Source organism: Lynx rufus, unplaced genomic scaffold (genome assembly GCF_022079265.1).
Source record: "Lynx rufus isolate CCGP_SWC_20201006 ecotype Redwood Valley unplaced genomic scaffold, mLynRuf1.p SCAF_16, whole genome shotgun sequence".
Taxonomy (NCBI): domain Eukaryota; kingdom Metazoa; phylum Chordata; class Mammalia; order Carnivora; family Felidae; genus Lynx; species Lynx rufus.
Window position 1 is genome coordinate 55,194,827 of NW_025814830.1, and position 11,178 is coordinate 55,206,004.

Sequence of the window (11,178 nt, forward strand, 5' to 3'; positions counted from 1 at the left end):
ACTGCCCTGCTATCTACCCTGAACCGCCGAACGTCAGAGTTATTTTATGAATTCCTCATTTTGGAGTGGGGCTCTTTCCCTTGTTCCGGGGGTGACCTGGCCGTTCCTGACCAGGTGTCGCCTCTCTGTGACAGCAGGAGCAGCAGACATCCCCGCCCCTAAGGACTGTGGTGCCTCTGGCCCCCTTCCCAGAAGAGGGGACATTCCTACGCCCACCTGCGCCCTCACCCCCCTCTCTTTTCTTTCCCCATGCGTTTTACTCAATGAGACGCTAATTCAATGATCCCCAGTGGGTTTTTTTTTCTTTTAAAAAATTTTCAGCAGAGATCATAAACAGGAACGAGTCACAGTAACGCCCCCACCCCCGCCGAGGCTCACCGGGGAGCAGAAGACACGGCTCCTTCTGAATCGACATCATTCAGGGTTTTTTATTCAAACCATGACGTGGCTGGATGTAAAATGAGACGGGTGGGGGTGCTTACACCCCAGGGTGAGTGGGTGGGGGGGGGTGGAGAGCAAGCAGGCTTCCCAAATGCTTAATGTAATCACGGGCCAGCTGCGTGCACTTGTAAAGTTGTTATAACCCCCCTCCTTGTTATAAACAGGAAAGCGCAGAATAGAAAGCAAGAGACCCGCATTCACAAATACCAGCTCTCCCGCGCCAGCTGCCAAACTCCCCTTTTATGGTGTCCCGGGCCTGCAACCTCAGCCCCATCAGAAAGACCCGAGTTTCTCCCCTCTGAACTCTCCAAGCCGGGTTATTCTGAAACCACCCTCAAGCAAGCTGTGTGGACCAGGTACCCGTGCCCTCTCTGGCACCCCCGTCGCCCTGTGCCTTGGCTTCCGGAGAAGCTGGAGGTAGAGGCTTCCGGCCTCGGGATGCCAGGTTCATCCTGAGGGTTTGTCCAAGGAAAGCTGCCTCCTGTTCTCAAGAGATTCCCAGGGCTCTTAAGACAGACGCTCCTCTCCTCCCACCCAAATATCTAAAAAAAAGAAAAAAAAAAGACCCCAGGAGGCGTTTTATGAGACCCTGGCATCTCCATCTCCACGAAGCCTGGGAGAAGAAAAGACCTTTTGTGGGAGGCTCCGGATTACTGGGCTCCCCCCACCCCCACCCCCCCCCACCAGCCAGCGGTAAAACTCACCCCTGCGCCCCCCGCCCATCTCCGCCTTGCCTTCCTGGCCCGGCAGACCCTGCCACCGAGGTCCACATCCTGCCTCACTGGCTGTGTGTGCTTCCAGCGTCAAGGGGTGGACGTGATATTTCAAACATCAGATCAGTGCGTTTATATATTGGGTGCCCGGAAATTTTTCCAAATAAACACAGCTTGATTCAACTTGGGTGGGCGGACTTATCAACAGACTAATTCTATAAACAAATGAAGGAATAGCCCCGACACCGATTGGCTGGTATCGGAAAGACACGTGGAGGGGAAAGCTTGGAGTTTTTCGGCAATGAAATTTTAATTACTGTGGGTGGGCTGAGCGCACAAGGACTGTTTATCATAGACAATTTATTTTCCAGCGCTAAGTCAACATATAATAGCAAACTTACAACAATTATTTAACATTTGTAAAGCCATGAAGGGACAGAGCACGGAGCCGCCGCCGGGGAGAGCGGCGGAGCGGGAGTCAGGCGCACCGCGGGCTCCCCGGGAGGGCCCTCGCGGCGCGGGGCGCAGTCCCTGAGCCCCTGGGTCGCCCGCGTCGCGGGGAGCGCGGCGCCGGCTCCCGCTCGCCATGAGCCGCCTCTTCGGTCCCCGGCTGCCCGCTCTGGCCGCCTCGCCCATGCTCTATCTGTACGGCCCCGAGAGACCCGGGCTGCCTCTGGCCTTCGCCCCCGCGGCCGCTCTGGCCGCCTCGGGCCGCGCGGAGCCCCCCCAGAAGCCGCCCTACAGCTACATCGCGCTCATCGCCATGGCCATCCAGGACGCGCCGGAGCAGAGGGTCACGCTGAACGGCATCTACCGCTTCATCATGGACCGCTTCCCCTTCTACCGCGAGAACAAGCAGGGCTGGCAAAACAGCATCCGCCACAACCTGTCGCTCAACGAGTGCTTCGTCAAGGTGCCCCGCGAGAAAGGGCGGCCGGGCAAGGGCAGCTACTGGACGCTGGACCCTCGCTGCCTCGACATGTTCGAGAATGGCAACTACCGGCGCCGGAAGAGGAAGCCCAAGCCAGGCCCAGGGGCCCCCGAGGCCAAGCGGGCCCGCGCGGAGACCCACGAGCGCGAGCGCGGCGCAGAGGCGCAGCCCGGGGCGGGCAGCGGGGCAGGGCGCAGGGGCCCCGCCACCCCCCGCCGCGAGGGCGCGCCCGCGCGCCCCTCGCCCCTCGGGGGCGGCTCCTCTCCGCCCGCGCCCCTCCGCTGGCCCGGGCCCGCGTCCCCGGCGGAGGACGTGGGCGACGCTGTCCAGGGCGCGGCGGCGGCGGCGGCCTTGGCCACGGGCCAGCCGGCGCGCACGGTGGATGGTCTGGGGTCCCCTCCGCGCCCTGCCTCCCACAGCTCTCCCAAGAGCTCCGACAAGTCCAAGAGCTTCAGCATAGACAGCATCCTGGCGGGAAGGCAGGGCCAGGAGCCCACCGGAGGGGCCGAGCTCCCGGGGGGCGCCAAGCCTGCGCCCCGCAGCTGTCTGGGTGCCTCGCTTCTGGCCACCTCTGCGAGCCTCCCTCCGCCTTTCAACGCTTCCCTGATGCTCGACCCGCACGTCCAGGGCGGCTTTTACCAGCTCGGGATCCCTTTCCTCTCGTATTTCCCTCTGCAGCTTCCAGACACGGTGCTTCGCTTCAGTAAAGCAAACGGTGGCGGTTCCTTCCCCTACCCTGGTCTGAGCTTGTGAGCGGCCGGGTCCCATCACCGTCACCGGCGGGAAGGAGTCACGGTTTTTAAAAAACGAGCTTTCCTTCTGCAACGTGGGGATCCCGGGAAGTGTCACCAACTTTTGCGCGCAGGTGGGCAGGGTCTCCTGCCTCCTCCAAGGTGAGGTGGACTTTCCCAGAACCCGGAGCACCTTCGGAGATTTAAAAGACCCCGTCCCACTAGGACTTGGGCATCTCAGACCTCCTGCGGAGACAGCAGGAGACTTCCTTGACCTCAGGGCAGTCTAAGGGCATGATCTCCCACTCCCCACCTCGGGTCCTGCGTGTCCGGAGCACCAAGGGCCCAGACTACCCGACAGCAGGACCCACAGATGCGGTGAGGGTGGTTTCAAACAGAACCACCATCTATCTGACGGTGGCCAGCTCCCTTGTTTGTCCCTGTGGCCCAGGTCTTGGCTTTGAATCTGTGGCGTGATGGGTGTCTACAGCTGGGTTTGTCCCTGAAGTCCCGGTGTGGGGGCACCAGGAGTCACCTCTGTTTTTCAGGTTCTTCACGAGATCTAGGGCCTGGTGAGGATTTAAGACCAATGTCCAGGTGGACGGCTAAGAAATCACATTTCTATTTTAAATAGAGAATTTCTCTCTCTCTTTTTTCTTTCTAGACATTTTGACTGGGGATATGCTATATTCTTTGGCTAGATGCTTGACTTTTTCCTACAACGATGGCCCTGTGAAAATTCTATGTTAACAACCCCTATTAAGAAAGTGCACTCTATACGATAGCGTTTTGTTGTGTTACGATAGCTTGCCAGTCAATTCTCATGATCTCCAAGACATGTTACCAACATTCGCAGGCATCCCGTCTTGTTGCTTCTGTTTTTAAGGGATCAAAAGATAGCAGGGGACACTGGAAGTGTGTGACGAGAAGGGAAGGTGTCGTAGACAACACAAGACTTTCCATGTGCATGTTTTTTTTCAAGCTCTGGGTTTGGGTTTTGCTGCGTTTTCCAGAATTGCATAGTAAAGGACCACTTTTCCTTAAGAAAGTTGGATGGAAACAAACACACACATACAAGCAGATACTGGGAGAGATGGGTCATGCTGGGCAGAGAAAAGGAATCTTCTGATGATATCTGCTGGAGGGTGCCTCTCTGGACCCCAAAGAACAGGAGGCTCAGGGGGAGGGTTCTATCAGACATCCTCTCTCTAAGCCTCTACCCTTGGGCCTAGAGCCTGCAGCTAAATAAACACCTTATGGAGGTGACTGGAAATCTGGGGGGGGGTGGGGAGCAGGAAGGCGGGGGCGGGGGGGGGGAAGTGCTCTGCAACAAAGATCTGCTTAAGAAAATGGAGATTTTTACAGCCCAGTTCAGCTTGGAACTTTCGGGAAGCACATCTAACCTCTTACAGTATCTCTCTTTGGGTTGCGTTGGGTGGGAAACTGGGTTTTCTGAGCCTCCAGGTTACCTTAATTTTATCTGACGTGGGAAAAGGCACAATAAGTCATGAGTCCTGGAGGTAAACTGAGATAGACCTCCCAAATAACTTTTAAAATGATTTCCAGGACTTATAGAAAAATGAACACAAGCTTTACAACAGGAGAGCCTAGTGGCTAATATATTCGGAAGGACATTTCAGACGAGCATAGTCATTTAATTATTAGTAAGCACAGGGTTGGCTTCCCGAGAATTTATCCCTAAAGCCACGTGCTACCGATGCATAAATTTCCTCGAGCACGTTCTACCCAGGTTGGCGGGAACATTTGGGTGAGCTGGAGAGTATCCTTGATTTTAAGAACTTTGACAAGATCCCACTGTTGACATCCAGGCTCACTGCGATTAACACACGGGGCAGTGGCAGGCCTGTCTCGATATGTTGTTATCCCAGAGTCTCAGCCCCTGTGAATAAAGTTGTCTTTTCATTAACCTCTCAGTGACTGATTCAGTGGATTACTGGGGGGAATAAGCAAACAGTGTAACAGGAGAGAGGAGTCAGGGACTACGTTTCGGAGCCCTGTCAGCGTCTCCGGGGCTCTGGCTTCTGAGCGTTGGGCGCCCTCACCACACCACAGGAGCAGAGCAGCCCGGGGCTAGTGCTTCCTGCCCCAACACGGATGGCAACTCCACTGTATACCCTATGTTTTTTGTTTTTGTTTTTAATTTCTCCTCTTTGGGTTTGATTTGCTCTCTCATGTGTTCTCTTAATTTATGGTGGCTGTTTCTGGAGAAGCCAATAATCGACTACGGCCATTTTTGAAGGATGGTATGTTAGAGTTACAATTCCAATAAGTATAAGGTAAACATTATTTTTATGGCTCAGGAAAAAAAAAAAAAGGCAGGAGTACGTATCTGCTTTGTAAGAGAGTTTATAGTTATGTAAAGAGAGCTTCGGTTACCTAATCCCCTCACTCATCTGGTTTGGGAAGGCTGACGGAACGGACAGTCGGGTGATGGAATCTGCAGAATCGGTACGGTCCCGTGAACGTTCCTTCCCACTGAAGAAAGAGAGGACGCGTGGGTGGGTCTTAGGAACCCAAACAGCTGCTCCAGTTGTGATCATGGTTATAATCACGGCCTCCAAATTACAGATCAGTAAGAAAAAAAGTTTCTACTCTTAGTTAAAGCGAACTCACCTTTGTATTTAAAAACTTTTTTTTTTTTTAAATGTTTCTTTAGTTTTGAGAAAGAGAGAGAGAGGGCGAGCAGGGGAGGGGCAGACAGAGAAAGAGACACAGAACCCGAAGCGGGCTCCAGGCTCCGAGCCGTCAGCACAGAGCCCGCCGTGGGGCTCGAACTCACAGACCGCGAGATCATGACCTGAGCTGAAGTCGGACGCTCAACCGACGGAGCCACCCAAGCACCCCTCCCCTCTGTATTTAGTGTAGACCAGAAGCAACCTTACCGTTCTACTCTTAGGCAACCTGGAGATGCACTTCTGTGCTCCCATCTAAACAAAGCGAACAGATTCTGGCTTCTGAAAAAGGTCTTTGGGTCAAGTTCAGTGTGCACACGCCCACACAGACACACACCGATCACGTTACGCACACTGATGTGTGCACTGATCATGAAATGGGGATGTGGCAGGTGTGCGATGTACAAAGATACATACGTAAGTGTGTAATAATACACGCGCATGGGTATATATATGGATACACGTATTTGTATATGTGCGTGTGTGTGTGGGCACCTGTGTACAGAATGTTCAGAAATTCGTCTTTTTCTGCATAAAAGTGGGACAGATGATCTCAGATCAAGTGCTGAATCCTTTCAAACGAACACAACTATAGATTTTTTCAGAAAGATTTTCTTTTTCGGTACAGTTCAAGCCGGGGAAAATTGGGGTTTTGCACCATTATAATGAAAATAACAAAGACTTCATTAAAGAATCTTGGCGGGCACACCAACATCGAGACCTTTACTTGTACGACTCTTACAAGGATACGAGAACTTTGCAAAGGCTTTTTGCTTTGGTTTTAGATGTCCGTTGGCTCTCGTGGTAGCTCACGGCCCTCCTGGGTCCCAAATGCCCCCTAAAGTGTTCCGGAACCAAAACAGGATGTGATTTGCCATTTTCGGGTCTGATCGCATCTCTCTGAGAAGGACTCCACTTGTGGTCTCTCCCATTTCACGAAGCGTGGTCAGCGTGTATCCATGTGTGGGTTAAAGAATTAGCCACATGTGCTGTTACTGTTACGGCTGAAAGCCAGAGCCCGTCTGCTCAGACACTGGTAGGCTAATGTTAACATCATAAACGTGGCTGACGCTTCCAGTGGCTGGCCGTTCTCAAGCGAGAGCCACGACTTTGTATACTCTTCCCGTCTTCATGGTGGCTGGAAACATCTTGCCTCCACGAAGTAGGGGTTGTTCCACAGGGTAACAAATGCACGTGAGGATAAGCAAGGTTTATTCTTTAGAAAGAAAGAGCGTGTGTTTGCTGGAAAAGCAAAGTAAAATTCTTTGGATGCACATTTCTAGCGGTTTTGAAAAATGTGTCTGCATAGCGAAGTGGCAAGTTCTCTGCTACCCTTGTCCTTATCCAGAGGTTCCTTACTGAGGAACCCTAGACTTGGGGTTCTTCGGGGTCAGGCAGAAACCAGATATGTGCACAGCAACGTGGTGTGGGCCAATGGGGAGTGGGAGGCCTGGGCAGAACTGAGGGGTTTGCTTCTTCCAACGGCGTCCGTGTGCCAACTGCACTGGGCAGACCACGTGAAGGGCACATAGGCCCGATGTGTATTCGAGCCCAGGCTCTACATCACGGCGGGCACAGGAGAGTGACTACAAAATTCAGCTGTGCCCGGAAGGTGGCATAAGGAAGGCGGTAACCAGAGCCCGTGTCCTAGGTCCCGGGGGTGCACACGGCCAACTCAGTCGTCTTTGCTCACCCTGGCAGCGAAGAGGGAGGCTGAGGGGAGATGGTGATGCCAAGGTTTGGTGTTAACATTTTCCCACCGGGCATGAGAACCGGTGCTCCAGCAGGAAGCAAACCCACTCTGATGGGCCAAAGGAAAAGACTAGGGTGGAGGGACTCTTTATGAGGGAGGGGGCCAGGAGAAGTGCACCCCCATGGTGAGCAAGGGGTTGTAGCCACAGTGTTGGTGCAGGTGGGAGCTGAGGAGAAATTCCCCAACCCTTCTCCTCTCCCGCCTTCCAGCCCTGTGTTGATACATCTGACTGCCCGCCCCCCACCCAGAGGTCCAGCCTACAGGGGCGCCCAGGCAATGCGGTACATAGGGGTGAACTTGCCAGGACAGGACGGGGGAGGAGGCACTGTAGTGGGGGCAGGGCACACAGCGAGGGCCCAGCACAGTCGAGGGGTCCTTCCTTCAGGGCCGTGGGTGGTGGCTGCCCCGACCCCACTGTTGGTCCGGGAGCTAAGACTAGGACGACACGGAAAGCTGCAGCTGGCCGTCCAGGAGACCGGATTCTCCCATCTGCCAAACTTCCTACAGAGGTGACGCGAGTCCCCCATCTGAGACCCTCTGAAGTAGGCAGGGCCTGGGTCTGGACTTAGCTCCCTAGGGCCCTGTTTCTGGCCATACAGTCTCTGCCTTCACAGCTTTGAGCCTGAGTCGCTGGGGGCTGTGAATGACTGTACGCGGATATCTATCAGTTCACTGAGAATCTAAAACAAAGTCCCCTTTTACTAACAGTGTCCTGCACGTGGCCGGTACATTCTCCTCCTGTGGGATGCGTGGTCCACACGCTGGCGAGGGCATCCCCCGGCCCAAGTCCAGAGCAAGAGGGGGCACAGATGAAGCGTCTGGGCCCCAGGACAGCATCCAGGTCAAGCCTTCTTGGAAGGGTGCAGGGCCACTCTGCTGTCCACAGGACCGTGTCACCTTGGACAACACTAAGTTTTAAGCATGACTCGGGTCCTCATGACGTGCAATGTAAAATATTAGAAATGCCGTGCCTCTCCAGCATGCTGCCGTCACACATCTTTCCCCGGTAACTGGTCCCCACGTACCGCGTTGCATTTCTCCAGGTCTCTCTAGACACACCCAGGAGCTGGGAAGGATCCCTCTCATTACTGCCTTGTTGACTTAGTATCATTCAGTAGGTTGAGTTTGGGTGGGGGTGGGGAGGGAGGGGTATGTTATCCTGGTTAAGAGCGTGTCCTCGGGGTCCACCAGGCAGAAACCATCAGCCCTGCCCTGCCCTTTCGTGCTGTGTGACATCGGCCAAGTGACCTACCTCTTCTGTGCCTCCCCACTTTCCCACCTGTACAAATGGGGACGGTGTCAGTAGCTGCTTCACAGAGCTGTCCCGAGGGGGAAAGTGCGTGACGGGTACAAGTTCACAGAGCAGTGCCCGCCCCAGTCCCCATCTCAAACCGGCAGTCATCAAATTGCCCCCTGCACAGGGCTGTTGTCAGAATTAAGTTAGCTAATATGTGAAAAGATATCAGGCACGCAGAAAACGCTCAGGAAGGGGGAGGTCTGCATACAGACGTAGCCTCTAATCTAAACACTTCTGTTTTATGAGCCCGTTTGCGCCTTAGCTCCGCTCCCGTTATGTAATTGGGGAGGTATCAGCAGACTCCTGGGGGCTGCTGACTTCTCCGGGTAGCCTGGGATCTATTTTCATCTCTTCGTGGCCATGTCCCATCTCCTGAGATGATCCAGCCGTCTGAACGTGAAACCAAAAGCAAAGGAAAGCAGCTGTGCGTGGTGGGGGATCCTAGGATAACCACAGGAGGCCCAATTTTGCGGGCCACGGACAGCGAGGTCCCTTTGGCGTCTCCTTGCTTTGCACAGTTTAGAGGGGCTTCCCAGGGCGGGCTGTCTAGCCATTGTGAACCCCAGGGGCCCTGGGAATGAATGCGAGTCTTTATTTCTGCCCTCCGCACAGGCCACTCCTGCTGGCCAAGGGGAGGCCCCACCCCTCTCCTGGGGAGAAAGGGACCCACCCAGGGAGCAGAGCTCACGACACTCCTGGATTTCATAGCCCGCCTTATAGCCTTATAAAGCGGAAGGGACATTTCTTTAAATGCTGCGGCTAAATATAGCAGGGGCTTGGTCAGCTAGAACATTTTTAGAAAGCACATTACAAATCAGGAATGTTTTGGAGAAATAAATAAACTTTCCCACATTTTTGGACTTTGAGTCTGCACTGTGGGTTCCATCTCCGGAGCCTGATGGGGGGGGTGGGTGATGAATAATTCATGTTCGGGCTCCCGCTGGTGCCCAGGACCCTGGGGGTGACTTCTCCTCCTTCCCTTCACTGGGCGTGTGGGTTACTGCACAGGTGTGGGGGTGGGGGTGGTGGGAGACACTGTCAGGTTAAAGACACCCCAGTGTCTGAGGAGGGGCCGCTGGGGGACATCAGGAAGGGAGGAGTGAAGAGAAATAAATCTATGTCTAGTATGTTTCACTGCTCCTCTCATCCCGTTCTGGGTGTTTGCTGCATTTCCACACGGGGTGTGGATAATCCCAGGAGGCGGTGGTGTCCATGCACCCTGCTGTTGGATGACTGGAGGCTGGGGTCCCTGCCGGCACCCGGGACCTGTCCCCACCACTCCCATCAGGCTGGCCCCTGGTAGGACCGGACGGGGTGTTTCCAAAGGCCGCTCAGGCGGGTCTGCTCCTCAGCCAGAAGTGACAGCCATCAGGCGAGGGGCCCACGCCGCCGGGCGCATCGGTGGGGGCCGAAGGACCCCCCCCATTCTGTCTTCTCATGTGCCCGCATTTGTGAGCAGGTTTTCATTTGGTCGGAACAGATTCATGGTTTCCTTCCACGACCTCAACTGTCCTTCTGAACTTTGGGTGGAGATGTCCCGCAGTGAAGCTGCCTTTGTAGAAGTTTACGTGTTCGTGAAAGAAACGTGGACTGTTTCGAAAAGTATTACGAAGAGAATAAACCCGGGGTGCCTGGGTGGCTCGGTCGGTTGAGCGTCCGACTCTTGGCTTCGGCTCAGGTCATGATCTCACGGCTCATGAGATCGAGCCCCGTGTTGGGCTCTGTGCTGTCAGCACGGAGCCTGCTTGGGATTCTCCTTCTCGGCCCTTCCCCGGCTCGCATGTGCTCTCTCTCTCTCAAAGTAAATACACTTTTTTTTTTTTTTTAAAGAGAATAAACCTGCAATCCCATAATCACCTGTAACAATCCTACCTCCAGCAGATGATGGCTGGTATTTCGAGGATATTCTGGTAGTTCCCCCGAGACAGACAGGCAGAGAGAGGTACACGCATACGTGTGCATACACACGCTCACATACATGCCTGTGTATAAATCGGGTTTTACTCCCTCACTGCCATCACCCCCACCAGCATCATCATCACTCTGTCACCGAGGAGCTGTTTAACATTCTCTGTGCAGGGCCATGCGCAGTGCTGGGGACGGAGACCTCTGTAAGGCACAGCCCGTTAATTGCTGACAGCCCAGCAACAGGGGAAGGTGATCAGAAAATAGATTTGCTTACTTACTTACTAAAGCTTTTCATCGTGAAGCAACTATACATTCACAGGAAGGTACCAAGAGCTGTCCAGGGAGGTGAGAGAGGCTTGATTTGTACAAGAATGTTTACGTCACCTTGTAATTTAATTTCAATTTCTGGCACCAGGGATTGGGGACAGGGACCCCCACCAAGTGACCTCTGGTTGACACATCTGCTCGGTGACCTTGCCGTCCCCTCCCTCACGTGTCCCAGGCACACCGGACCCCAAGTTCTGCTTTCATGTTGGTTTCCGTTTTCCCCGCACTTATGGAGACAGCTTCGGGCGGGCAGGGGGACTTCTGTGATCCGCCGAGGCTGGCGGGCGTCCACCTGGCCCGAGCCCCGGGATCGCCGGGGGGCGGGAGGCTTTACAGAATGCTGACGGCAGGGTCACAGCCCCAGATGGTTCTCTTGCCCAGCTG

The 11,178-nt window shown here is 54.5% G+C and overlaps 1 protein-coding gene across 1 annotated transcript; it reads left to right on the forward strand.

Annotated features, from left to right (window-relative positions):
• Positions 1-1,740: 1,740 nt before the first annotated feature.
• Positions 1,741-2,838, forward strand: FOXL1 (forkhead box L1). The gene has a single exon (XM_047079016.1). It carries the CDS (start codon positions 1,741-1,743, stop codon positions 2,836-2,838), a length of 1,098 nt encoding a protein of 365 aa, XP_046934972.1.
• The last annotated feature ends 8,340 nt before the right edge of the window (positions 2,839-11,178 follow it).

Bases quoted from the DNA above. Each gene is read 5' to 3' on its own strand.
- FOXL1 (XM_047079016.1), top strand. From the start codon at position 1,741: ATGAGCCGCCTCTTCGGTCCCCGGCTGCCCGCTCTGGCCGCCTCGCCC.